This window comes from Panthera uncia, chromosome B1, assembly GCF_023721935.1.
Source record: "Panthera uncia isolate 11264 chromosome B1, Puncia_PCG_1.0, whole genome shotgun sequence".
Lineage (NCBI taxonomy): Eukaryota > Metazoa > Chordata > Mammalia > Carnivora > Felidae > Panthera > Panthera uncia.
Genome location: NC_064811.1, coordinates 199,010,429 through 199,024,351, shown reverse-complemented (window position 1 = coordinate 199,024,351; position 13,923 = coordinate 199,010,429). Strand labels below are relative to the sequence as shown.

Sequence of the window (13,923 nt, the reverse complement as noted above, 5' to 3'; positions counted from 1 at the left end):
CAGCAGGAATGACCTGTTAGGGATACGAGGTTCCCCAGCAGGAAGGAGTGATCTGTTAGGAATACGAGGTCCCCAGCAGGAACAATCTGTTAGAGATACGAGGTCCCCAGCAGGAACCATCTGTTAGGATTGCGAGGTCCCCAGCAGGAACCATCTGTTAGGGATGCAAGGTCCCCAGCAAGAATGATCTGTTAGGGATTCGAGGTCCCCAGCAGGAAGGAGTGATCTGTTAGGAATACGAGGTCCCCAGCAGGAACAACCTGTTAGGGATATGAGGTCTCCAGCAGGAACGATCTGTTAGGGATACGATGTCCCCAGCAGGAACGGTCTTTTAGGGATACGAGGTTCCCAGCAGGAAGGATCTGTTAGGGATATGAGGTTCCCCAGCAGGAACCATCTGTTAGAAACCTGCCTGCAAACACCTAGATCATGCTGACCATCAATAATTCATGCCTCTCGTGGAAATAGGGTCATATATTTATACTTTTCAATATGTCGTTCAAGTATGAATTAGCATCCACCTGTGTCTTGTTTTTGCAAGAGGCAAGGGAATAATTCTTTCTAAAGTAATTTACTGCCTATGAAATCTGACAGCTCTGAAAGCCAAGTTCTTCACCCAAAGGAAGAGCACATCGGCCTGAGAGTCAACCAGATGCATGCCTTCTCACCTAATAATGTCAAAAGGAAAAGAAAGAGAGATAAGGAAAGATGTTTAAGACCTTAGCCACCATGACTTCAACTACAGAGTAAGAGATGTCTATTAGGATAGTGTTATTTTGCAACAAGAACAGGATGATTCTTTTGTATTTAAAATAACATATCGTATAAATTTCATAAAAATGAATTTTAATGAGAGCATCATTACATCTGCAACTTCTGTTCACATCTAGCTGGTAAGGTCCTGGGTGACATTCTTATTGGAGGGTTTTAGGACCCAACCCATAAAGGTTTTGATTGCGGAGATATTCAGACCACAAACTAATGGCTTCCCAGGCTCCCAATAGACCTCTCAGAGGCTGGACGGCTTCTGCACTGGGGAATCTGGGCTTGCTGCCTTCCGTTCCATCCCTGGCTTGCTCTCTTGTTTGCCTCCAGCAAAGAAAGTAAGTGGCACATTCATTAACCAGCTGCTCTCACAGCTATTGCCATCTGCAGGTTCAAATGGGGAGAAGCCAGAATGTTTAGTTAGGGTACAGTGTGGATGTACCACCCCCCCCACACACACACACAGAGTTCTCACCCAGCAATGTCTGGACTCCAATTACAAGCCCTTTCCTACCCATCATTTCAGTAATTGGCTGTGCAGGCATGGGTGGCCTCCAAATACATACGATGAAAATGTTTTTCAAACACCTGCTAAAGTCAGAGCTCAGATTCATTATTTTGCATAAAAGACTTAATGGAGACAATATTAAGATATTCAGAAAGGAGGAGAAACTCACGTCCTGAAATGTGTCCCCAGAAGTCAGAGGGTACAGAAGTTATTTATATCAAAGAAGCAACACGGCCTTACTTTTACCTGCATGCAACACCTGGGAGTTCGTAAACTTGTGGCGGATTTGCAAAGGGAGGTCACTGTTCCAAGGCGGAGGGGTCTCACGGGCCCCTCTCCTCACTGTGCCCTACAGTACACTCATGTCTTAAGTGGGCATTATGTAGGCACTGAGACGTAGGTGCATGTCAGAGGTTGCTTATGAGCGAAACCCAATGTGCTTTCATAGCTGGGACCCCAGAGCAGCGGCAGTAGAGGTGAAAACGCTCACCTTCCCTTGAGCCGCTGGCTCGCTGCATCGCAGGAGTGCTGTGTGCGAGCTTGCCGTAGGTGTGCCGCAGAAAGTCATCTCAGAAAGCCTTTCGTTTTTCTTCCTTCCTGCCTCCGCAGACATGGACGTTTTAAGCGCTCGAACAGCGTGACAGCCGCCGTCCAAGCAGACTTGGAGCTGGAGGGCTTCCCGGGACGCGTCACCATGGAGGACAAGGGCCTGCAGTTTGGTCCCGCCTTCCAGCGGCACTCGGAGCCCAGCACGCCCACCCAGTACGGGGCGGTCAGGACTGTCCGGACCCAGGGGGTCTTTAGTTACAGAGAGGACTACAGGGCGCCCGTGGACACTGCCACCCTGCCCCCTCCCGAGCCCTGGCTGGAGCCGTGCGTCGAGACGGCAGACACCGGGAGGATGTCTCCGTGCCGCAGGGACGGCTCGTGGTTTGTGAAGCTGCTACACACGGAGACCAAGAGGATGGAAGGCTGGTGCAAGGACATGGAGAGAGAGGCAGAGGAGAATGACCTCTCGGAGGAAAGTAAGAGCACAGCCTCCGGTGGCTTCTTAACCCCGTCCCTGGGCAGTAGCATGAACGGGCAGGTGCCAGTATTAATGGGGGAATGTCCTTTGATACTTGGGCAAATTGAAACTGCATCCCACTCAATTCCAAGAGAACAGACAAGAGAACGAACAGAAAAGCAACCGGTAACATGTTCCAGGGGCTCCTCCTGGGTTTTGTTAGATCGTGAGCCCGGTGGTGCCGACTGTGGTGTCCTTAGCATCCTTAATCTCGTGTTCCACGTGCCAGCTCTCTCCACGTGGAGCACTCTGTTTTCTCGAGTCCTTCCCGCCCCGTGTTTACATGGAGTGGAGTTGGCTTTATGCCAAAGAGAAGTTGGAGACGAATAGGAGATTGAACCGGCCCCATGACGGTGCGTTCCCATCGCAGTGCCGCGCGCAGATCTGACCTTCCTGAATGAGGGTCCGCAGAGCAGATCTGCTCCAACCCTTAATGGCTCAGATGGGTCTCTGCCTCTCTGTGCAGGAAGGGACAGCGTCCCTTTTTGCCCACCTGCTCCCCATTTCCCTGAAGAACCCTATCTTGAGGATTGTCAGAGCGGCCTCCTTCACAAATCACTGCATGTGACTTCCAAGCAAGTACCCGCCGTCTTTGTTTTTAGAACAAGATTACCATGAGAATAATTGCAACGTACTTAGAACTAACCCCTGGTCTTTAGCACAGTACAGTTTCCCAAAGGCATTTCTGAGTGCCTTGACTCGACAAATCATGCTGTCTTTAAAGTGGTTGTTCACTTTCCATGAATTCCTTTGTACATTTGCTAGGTCGCTACAAATTCGCAAGTTCAAAAAGATTGCTGACGTCCTTGGGAATTGTGCCTGGCGTGACATGTCTAGATGGCTGCCATAATAGAATGCGTCAGTAATCTAGAAACGGAAATGCAGTGATGAAATTCTATGGACTTCACATAATGTACAGAGTAAAATGGCCCTGGGATCCTAGAAGCCAAGAAAATAGTTGGTGTATGGATCTCTAGTTGTTAGAACTTATGGTGCCAACCTATGAGGAAAGAGAGAGGTTGCCCTTAAATCGCTAATTCCTTCCCCCACATTTCTCTCTGAGTCATCCAAGTCCACATGTTGTTTACCTGGGCCGCCATCAGACCCTGAGTATTTTGGAGGAAGCATTGCCAGGGTGAGCCATTTGAACCTGCTCCCTGGCCGGCTCTGGCCGCTGGTGTCTCGCACCGTCCCCATGCGTTTGTCCCAATCTGTTGTCTGCTTGGGGCACATTCAGTGGAGGGCTTGCTCACAATTGTGGTACTGAAAACTCGCTTACTTCCCGCACGTTGTTCTCACTCGTCGGTATGTGCGTCGGCTTGGCAAAATTGTTTTTCTCGTCACAGGGACTTACAATCGTTCTCCCAAAGACAAGACACAGGAACACTAAATTGTGTGCGTTGGTGGGAAATCGGGGCCGGGCTGCCGTCCCCACTGTGTGTGCGTGCTTGGCGTGAGTTCTTGCAGGGCCTGGGGCGCGCAGACCTGCCGGGTGGTCAGTCGGGATGCACGTCCCCCGTCCCGTGGCTCCGCAGCGGAGCACCGCGGAGGAGGAGACAGGAGGAAGACGCAGCGGTAATAGCGGTCAGTCTTCGCTCCACAGAGTGTCCGCCAATTTTATCCTGTCATCTTCCGAATATGCACCCTCAGGACACACCCTAGAAGTTCTGGCTTCCCTTTGTGTGCAGAGCAACGAGGGTCGCCAGCCACTGATGTGTGTAAGGTGGTCCAGCACAAGAGCTCCCTTATCCCAATTTCCCATATTTCATGTGTCCTTTTAACCCAGTCATCATTTTCCAAGAATCAGCTTTAAAACGGGTATTTTTTAAAGGAAGAAATCTCTAAGCCAGCACATATGAAGGCGTACGAGCACATATCCTGTGCCAAATCTTACGCTAAGTTCTTCACGTACCTCGTCAAGGGTTCGCCGTGGGTGGTGGGTAGAGAGCATCGTCTCCATTATCAAAGTAAACCAAGGCTCGGGGTCACTCTCTTTCCCCAGGTCCCACAGAGTAAAGAGGTGGAATGTGGTGTCAGAGTCAGGGCATCTCCTGTCAAGAGCTGTGTTTCAGGGCTGGCTGTGCTGTCTGAATTTCTTAAATCATGAGATTCTTTTACTGGAAACTTCCTCCCTACATTGCGTCCTTCCCATCTGTGTTCTTGGGGATCACCTTCTTCTGTGTCTTATAAAGTGCTGAGTCCCATCCTTGGCCATTTGCTTCATTCTGGTCCGTTTTGGCCGGGACACCCATTTATCCTCAGAGAGAACTCCTGAGCTGATAAAATACAGACCTGGGGTATCCTTAATAAGCCACTGGAGATTAAGAGAGCAAAGAAAAAAGGGCACAAGTTCTTTCTCAAACTAAACACGAAAGATCCGACAGTTAAAAAAGGCTTCAGCACCGAAACAGCATCGCAATAAGTCATGACTGTCTTGTCATAGGAGACATTCCAGAAAATTCTGGGAAGAGTGCCATAAGGGCACCATATACGAAAGTCAGTTTGATGGCCTGCAATGACCCGAATCAACTATAAGATTACATCATCTCAGGATACAAAATATTTAAATTTCGGTTGGAGAGCACATTCTCCAGCAAACTATGGTGGAAGGTGACTTTCTGCTGCCCTTCAATTGCGTTTCCTAAACACCTTTTTTAAAGCCTTTGAACCTCTGGGGCCTTCTTGGACTGTGTTGTTAACATAAACATCCTACGGATATTTACCGGATACGTGCCGTGAGCCAGGCACCACCGCACAGAACGAAGGCTAGTGGAGAGTGACCAGGGTACAGTGTAGACCCAGACTGCAGTTACCTCGGATGGAGAAGTGAGACCAGGACAAGACTATCGCGAGGGGGAAACATCACGTGTAGTAGGAGACAGGCAGGCAGGTACGTCAGAAACTCAGAGGTATAAGATGCTGTCGAGGGGAGAGATTCCAAGATGCTTCGTGCAGAAGGTGGCATGGTGCAGGGCCTCGAGGGGGAGTTGGATTTGGCTGAGCAGCAGAGGGGGCAGAGGGAGGGCGATGGCACAGGAGCCCCTGTCCCAAGACTCTGTAAGAAGACCTTTGCTTTGACGCGGACCGTGCACCTGCCTGCAGGAAGGAGCCCCTTTGCTCCGTCACCTCCACACCCTGGGACGAGTGTTTCTTCTTGGAGGATAGGACAGTCCCTGTGTTTTCCCAAAGCTCTGTCCGTCTGCTGTCATGGGAGGCCTTCGGCGCCCTGCTGCAGTGATCATGTCTGATACGTTTATTATCCCCCAGCAGCACCCAGCCCTATGTGCTCTGCAGGGGAGACAAAGAAAGGGGACGGAGCGGGGGAAGAGAGGAGCAGTCTTCATAAACAGGGACAGTCCCACTCCCCCTCGCACCTCGTAAGACCATGGCATCTAGAATGCTCTAGAGTTCTGGATCCTCTAGAGTTCCAGGTCCTCGGTGGCACTTAGGGGCTGGGAGTGCCCTGGGCGCTCCCCCTTCTATAGATACCGTCTACCGATGTGGGTTGTGTGCGGTTTTCCCAGGACTCTGTAATGACTTAAGATGACTGCTCTGCTGCGGGACTTGGACGCAGAGAACAGAGAACAGATCCACTGGATCTGCTTCTTGTGGTTTTCTTAACTTCTTTACTGAAGTTGCCCAGACGCCTTGATCTTCTTGTGGACAAAGAGGACACATTTATTATGTGTCTCCTCTGTACACTTTGCACCTAAAACTAGCACCCTATTAGTCACGTTTAGATATTTCCCTAATAATTTGTAACAGGAAAGATAACCTGTGGTTCTTGCCCTGATTTGAAGAACAAGTATAGGGTTATTGCTGATGGCGCCCTTTAAAAAGTAACGATTAGGTTAAGTGGTTCATTAAGCCAGAACTCTGAGCTCCAAACATTGAAATTTCCATCACACGAAATAATTTCTTCCCAAAACTGTAATTTTATAATCACAGCTCACTGAACCGATTGAGCGAAGTTAGATCCGTTCAGCCCTCTATGATTAATAAAACGTATCATGAGCCCAAATAAATACTGGTTTAGTTAAGTCGTGTTCAGGCAGGCTTCCTGTTGTTAAATCATTCAAAGATACGTTCCGGAGGGAATGTAAACCATTCCTGTGCTAGCGTTTGGGGACTTTTGTATCCGTTACGTTAAGCCCAACGGGTAAATGGCATAAAGTGAAACAAAGCAAATAAGGTGTTTTTCTTGAATAAAAGCAATTGTTCCAAAGCTACCAAGTTTCATTCAGTAGGTCCACAGAGACATGGGCCACACGAGGGACTCAACGGTAGGGTCTTCGGACAGGTGTTGACAGGTTCTCTTGCCCAAAACAACTCTGCCCAATTAGCTGATAATCTAAACACTGCTGGGTCAGATGTGTGGAGGCACAGATTCCCGGGGCTGCGGGTGGGGCTTCAGCAGCCCCGGGAATGAGATTTCCTCATTCGAGGACCTGCTTTCCACCCCAGAAGACGGGGGGTAACCCCCGAGACTCCGGCCGTGATCCCTGGATGGGACGATGCCTGGCTCATAGACTGTGTGGCGGGCAGAGGGAAGAAGAGAGATTGCTCAGAGCTACCCCACGAGAGCACGACACGGGGCTGAGGAAGACATGGGCCCTGCAGTCCACAGTTTGCCTGGACGCCGCACAGCCACAGAGAAGAGAACAGACAAGTATCAGCTATAAGGGAGATGGCCCTGAGGGGGGCAGATGCCACGTGCACCTTGGGGACCTGCCCACCATACAGCTCGGTGGATAGCCACTGCTCCCGGCCTTCTGACCGGTGTCCAGGTCCTTGCTGCCAAGGGCAGGCGCCTACAGGGAGGTCCCACACATCCCAGGCGCCACACAGCCACATGAAACTGGATGGACACGAAACGTGCGCTCCAAAGCAATGAATCATGGGAATGTACCTCTGAAGCCAAGAACACACTGTATACACTGCATGTTAGCTAACTTGACAATAAGGTATATATATTTTTTAATTCTTATTTTTGAGAGACAGAGAGAGAGAGAGAGAGAGAGAGGCAGACTGCAAGCAGGGGAGGGGCAGAGTGGGGAAGACAGAACCTGAAGCAGGCTCTGGGCTCCGAGCTGTCAGCACAGAGCCCGACCTGGGGCTCAAACCCACCAACTGTGAGATCATGACCTGAGCCGAAGTCAGACACTGAACCAACAGAGCCACCCAGGCATCCCAACAATAAATTATATTAAAAAAAAAAAAAAAAAAGAAAGAAAAATCTTGTTTTCAAATCCACGGAGAATGATGCTAGATTTTAGAGTTGACTGTGATCTACCGTTAATCTGGAGATTATACTTTTCCATTCATCAATTTGTTCTTTAAACAACTTTTAAATACTAAGTATATGATTTCAAAAAAAAAAACCCAGAAATGTGTGCTCGATAAATATGAAAACAGTAATGCTGAGACCTTACAGGGGGACACACCTGTGGGGGCAGTGATTTTCCTACACCCACTCTACAACCTCAGTCATGGAAGATCCCAGAGACCAGGGAGGAAGAAATATTCAAATGATCATTTCAAACTACCTGCAAATTCTACAAAAACCCACCTCAAATTTTGAAAGAAAAGGCTCATGTGAATGTTCTGCTGGCATGTCATACCAAAATTTGCAAGAATTGGAAATTGTAGTAGACACGTGAAAAGTAACTTAACGGGAGCAAGCAAGTTCATCACATTTCCATGCATGTCAGAGGCAACCGTCATACAAGGTTCTCTGTAAATTTGCATTCTGATGAGCATTAGTCCTTATCGGTAGCTCTTGAAAGTGTCCAAACTAGGACAACATCAGGGAAGGACAGAGGAAGAGAATAAATTGAATTTTTCACTTCAATTTCATTGCCGTATGGGAAGCTATTTGCATTAAAGGCACCAGATAGAGAGCATCGGCCCACTGAAGCGCCCGGCGCTCCTGCCGTGAGCACGTTAGCAGTCACGTCGCGAGCTGCTCTTTGACGTCCGCCAACTCTCCCGAGCAAGAATCCACGTACGCCCTTTATAATATCTCTTCACTACACTAAACCAGCACCAAGGTATGACCCCATCTCTCCACGATGTGCTAAAGATTCTACAGTGAAGTGCTTTATGTTAATACTTCTGTTGAATCACGTTTTAAGAAGACCGTGAAAGCTGGGAATTAAAACTTGAAATTGTGTGAAACGGATTGACTTGTAATTAGCCACCGAGGGAGCAGTGAGTGCAGGAAACCACACAGACCCACCGCTTCTTTCTATTCCTGCAGCCACAGCTCACTCAAAACAAGTCTCTTTAAATGTTCTCATCGGTCCTGCAGGTGATAGGGGTTCACAGGTGGAACTTCAACATTTCAAGATCATTCCTCCACTCGGTGGCGGTGAGACCAGAGCCAGAGAGACATGTTCAGTTTGGGGGATCCAACTGTGAATGGGTGCTCTCACCCCTCCCGGGAGACACTGTGTCCTGCCTTGTCCCACACCTGCCTACCCGCCCCCCCCAACCTATCCCCAGGGCACTCAGTCCTGAACCCGGGCGCCCTCCCCTCCCTGGTGCCAGCTTCCTCCTCCCGTGCTGCCTGGCAGATCAGGTCAAGGAGGTGGGTGTGGGCACCCACCTTGGAAGTGGGCAAGCCCCTCTTGGAAATGGATTTGCAGAAGACGGGTGGGCCCAGGTAGCAAGACGCATGATGATACTTTTAAGTCTGAAGGGAGGCCAAAGTGTTATCCAATGTATTCGCTTCTATGGGAAGTCCCATGTGTTAAACTCCTCTTTAATATCCTAGAAGCAAGGGCACCTGGGTGGCTCAGCCAGTTAGGTGTCCGACTCTTGATCTCAGCTCAGGTCTTGATCTCGGGGTCATGAGTTCAGGCCCCCTGTTGGGCTCCATGCTGGACGTGGAGCCTGCTTAAGAAAAAAATTCTGGAAACAGTGCAGAATTAGTTGTGTGAGGGAATTACTCACTCTTTAGGAAGGATAAGGAGAGTGTGGTTGCCCAGGGCGATGGCAGGTGACAGGCGGGCTATGGCTTATTGTCAGATGGCTCAGAAAAGCAAACGTAGGCACATGACAAACTGTTACTCGCTGACTCTAAGTGATGCGGATGCTTTTCTTTAGATCTTCTGTATGTGTGAGATCGTTAACAACAAAACCCTGGGGAGCGGCGGTCGGCAATCTGAGTTCCTTGTACACAGATGAGAAAGTCAGGCAAATCTAATTAGACAGCGTTTCCCCAGAGAAAGTCACTGTCGGAACGTGCTGTGCAGGACACCCGGTCCTCGTGCTTCAGCAGATGGACCCTGTGCTTCGCCGACTGCCCCGAAGCTGACTGACCCACACACTGCAACGTGTCCCGGGCACGTCCGTGGGTTTACTTGTGGGACATCTGTGTCCACAGCCTCACGGCATTTCGTCACATGGGCACTGAGGCCCTTCCCAACTCTGGTCTGTGACTGTCTCCTCCAGAGCAAGCCCGAGGGAAGGGGACACGGCACCTGTGCGGCCTGGCTGTCGGGGTGTCAGAATCTTCAATGCCTGTCTCTAGCGCGCACTGAGTGAGTCTCACAGCCGCTGGTTTGGAAGCACCTGTTACAATCACTACCGTTTGGGAAACTGTGCGGGAACGCGGACCTCAGTTTCCGCCTCTGTGGACACTTGCGAGGCCCCGATGGTGGAGCGTGCCCGAGGGACCCCGGGTGCCCCTGAGGAGCTGAGTCGGGACAACACCGTGGGCTGGAGCGCTGGTCCCCTCTTCTTTAGACAAACCTCCAGCACAGAAATGTCCTGATGTAGATAAATCCGCATAAATACATGTGGGAGGGGGGGTGTCTTTCCTCCTCTTCCCTGATGGGCAAATCTCCGGCTAAGGCGAAACACCCCCTTCCCTAGCCACCTGCCGTCAGCGAATATAAGCTCCCACCACTGTCTTCCCCTTCAAAGCCCAAGGAGATGCCTTGGTTGGCCCCTCGCTGCCCGTGTCCTGTGAGTCTGCGAGAGAGCCAGAGAGACGACAAAAGCCAGAGGGAGGGAACGATCTGCTCCGGCCCAGACGGGTGGATCCGTATAAACCGAGGGAATAACTTCTCTTTCGTCTCCCAGGCAAACGAAATGTAGAGGTCCCCGGGCCCAGGCCCAGCAGCGGGAAACGTGTTCCAGCAGGCTCCTACGTGCTGTTGAGAGGCCTGCGAGTTGGGATCTAGCACAGCTATTATCTCCAAAATCTTGATGGTGCTGCCACCTACATGGACTGGGTGTGAGAGCGGGGGGCAGGCCGGCGAGGCGCCTGGAGGTTACGGGACTGCGGCAGGGCCCCCGCGTTTCACTCACCAAGTCTTTTGTTTGCCGACTGTCCATCCCAAGTGGTCGCTCCTGCCCTTTGCTAACAGGAGTCCTTTCCGTTGACAAAACCATTATCACTTACCTTTTTACAAAGTGCCGTTTGATTAATTCAAGTCCCACAACTTAGAAATCATTTGTCAACTTCAGGCCACATCGCAGTGGGCGCGCAGGAGTGGGAGGGACATCATCACCACGGACGTCCGTGATGTGAGCCTGTTGTGTGACAGGTGGCAGCCAGTGGCGGGAGCCATGGACCGAGCACGAGGCAGGGAGACCGTCACGTCCCCTGCGTTCCTGTGGGAGATGCTCTCAGAGCACCGCCCCAGGGCCACCAGCAGTCCTGAAACACTGTTCGCGGGACTTGAATGCGATAACTGATGTCACTGTGATTTTCTAGAAATTGGGAATTAACACCTTCATCTTCAGGCATCCGTAAAAAATAAGTACTTAACGTCTTTGTATTCATCCTTCTGCCTCATCTTCTAGCTCATGTGAGCATCGTGATAAAAGTGTCCTGATGCCACAAACAGGAAAACCTCCTGCAGTATAGACCGCCTTTCCAAAGTTAGTTCTTCCTAACACTGAAGAGTCATCTCCTAATCGTTGATACTATGTAGTATTCCTTGAGTTTCCCTCAAAAATCAGAAAAGGGACAGGCCAGGGCGCCTGGGTAGCTCAGTCGGGTGAGCGTCAGACTCTTGATTTCACCCCAGGTCATGATCCCAAGGTTGTGGGATCGAGCCCCGTGTCAGGCTCTGCGCTGACAGCACAGAGCCTGCTTGGGATTCTCTCCCTCCGTCTGTCCCTCCCCTGCTTGCTCTCTCACTCTATTTATTGTGCAAAGTGAGAGAGCAAGCAGGGGAGGGACAGAGAGAGAGGGAGAGAGAATCCTAGGCAGGCTCCACACCAGCACAGAGCCTGACACGGGGCTCAAATTCATGAACCGTGAGATCATGACCTGAGCCGAAAGCAAGAGTCAGGTGCTTAACCAACTGAGCCACCCAGGTGCCCCAATAAATAAGCATTTTTTAAAAAGGAAAAAAAAAGAAACAGAACAGATTGGAAAAGAACTTCCATCAGTGGACATATTCTGCACAATAAATTCAAGGTTTTAATCTTCCGGAAAAGAAGGAGCAGCTCCCACCTTTTGGAGTTTACTCCCTTTGTGTAATGCTTCTGCTTCTGTTTTTCAACTGACCGGGTCTCAAGCTGGTTTTCTTCTGGTTCACAGTTCTCGGGAAGATCCGGAGTGCCGTGGGGAGTGCACAGCTTCTGATGTCCCAGAAATTCCAGCAGTTCTATTGGCTGTGCCAACAGAACATGGTGAGCAGACCCCCAGGTAACCCGGTTCCTCAGGGCATGCTCAGTGGCCGTCTCACGTTCTGTGAGTTTGCAGCCCAGTGAGTGAATGGGAGTCACTGTGGTGCAGCCCAGAGAGGGGGCCACAGCGCGGGGGCCAGGGAGGGGGTTGCGGAAAGACAGCCCCCGACCTGTAGGACACTGGCGCAGCTCCGGGCCATCCCCCTCCAGGCTTACGAGGCAGGTGGGAGGTGAGCAGGTGTGACGGCAGGTGTCACCCAGGTGTCACCGATGCAGGCCGTGGTGGGAGGCGGCTTGACTCAGGCAGAAACGGCTGCAGTTAAAGAGATTCAGCAGGGATTGTACGGTAATTGGGCTGCATGTTCCGTAGCAGCGAAATGAATGCACCGGGTGACACAGTTGGCATTAAAACTTGGCTCTGATCTTCCTGGGAATCAAAGAGAAGGAAAGCCTGGGCATATGTTTGTAAATACTTAGGTGTGCATATTTGCCGCATCTCTGTGTAAACAGACACACACACACTTTCCTTTGTGACTAAACGAAGCATCTGCTTAATATCACTTCTAGAAATAACTAAAGAGTATTCACATTACTGTATAGGCTCTTTTATAAATGCATGCATTCATTTTCAGAGCAAACAGTTCCTTAAAATACAAGTAGGTCTGGGGGCACCTGGGTGGCTCAGGCGGTTAAGTGTCTGACTCTTGATTTCGGCTCAGGTCGTGATCTCACGGTTCCCGAGTTCGAGTCCCCTGTCGGGCTCTGCCCTAATGGTGCAGAGCCTGCTTGCAATTCTCAATCTGTCCTTCCCCCTTACAGTCTCTATCTCTCTCTCTCTCTTTCTCTCTCTCTCTCTCTCTCTCTCTCACACTCTCTCTCTCTCTCTCACACACACACGATAAATAAGTAAACCTTAAAAAAATGCAAGTCTGTCCTAGGCCCGTGGTAACCATGGTGCTTGGTGATTTGACTTTGTTTTGTTTTGTTTTTTAATTGCAACAAGACGTGAATTTACAGAATGTTCTTACACATCAGAGGAAGCATAGCACTAGAGCTGCCAAATCATCCCTTTTAAGTAGGGTCGTTAAAAAGTACGTTTTCTCTAATATTTTCCAGTTAACCCCATTGAAGTTCAGCACAAAATGTGTAAAGTGACCGCCATGTCGCCTGTGACATGAAATTATAACCATCACTTAAAAAGGGGGACACAGGGGCGCCTGGGGCTCAGTTGGTTGAGCGTCCGACTCTTGATTTCGGCTCGGGTCATGATCTCCAGGTTTGTGAGTTTGAGTCCTGAGTCGGGCTCTGTGCTGGCAGAAGGAGGCACCTGCGTGATTCTCTCTGCCCCTCCCCAGCTCGTGCTCTCTCTCTCAAAAATAAACATTTTTTAATTTAAAAAAATGGGGGAACAGAATGGTTTAGGGCTCCTTGGAAGGAACATAGAGCCGTGAGACGCTCAGTTACCATGTTGAGCAAGCGTGCTCCTGCCTCCTGTGTCATACCTCTTTGACTACTGTCCCTGAAGGAGTGGATGTAGGCCGCTGCAGGGCTCCCTACCCTCTATCACACTGAGTCGGGTTAAGCACCGGTGGTCACGATCTTTAGGAACCCCTTATCTAAAGCACCCGCCACATGCAGTAAAAACGTACAGATTTTGTTCAAGCTTATACAATGCCCGTGTCCTCGCTCCCAGAAGCAGCTGACGTTGGATTTTTAAATGACCCATCCTAATATTTTTGATGCTTCCTACACGTGTCAGATGGCACTTTATCCCAACTGTAAGAGAATAATCCTTTCGAAATACGTGGTGTTGCGCTTTCTTTTCTTTGGCATCTATCTAGAACTGGACAAAAGCACAACAAATATCTGCAGGCTTTGTTTCAGCGGAGGGGGGGGGAAATGGGGGGCGGGGGAGTCTGAGACCAGCCAGAGGGAG

General features: G+C 50.2%; 1 protein-coding gene and 1 long non-coding RNA gene across 5 annotated transcripts in view; one reads left to right on the top strand and one right to left on the bottom strand.

Annotated features, from left to right (window-relative positions):
• Positions 1-13,923, bottom strand: part of LOC125923505 (uncharacterized) — a 41,718-nt gene that overhangs the window by 2,810 nt on the left and 24,985 nt on the right. The gene's annotated exons all lie outside the window — the stretch shown is intronic.
• The window catches only part of DLGAP2 (DLG associated protein 2), a 386,235-nt gene that overhangs the window by 364,898 nt on the left and 7,414 nt on the right, over positions 1-13,923 (top strand). For all 3 annotated transcript variants that reach the window (XM_049631829.1, XM_049631830.1, XM_049631828.1), the window contains 2 exons: positions 1,883-2,298; positions 11,899-11,990. In XM_049631829.1, the coding sequence (XP_049487786.1) occupies positions 1,883-2,298; positions 11,899-11,990 (508 nt within the window). The remainder of the gene's footprint in view (positions 1-1,882; positions 2,299-11,898; positions 11,991-13,923) is intronic.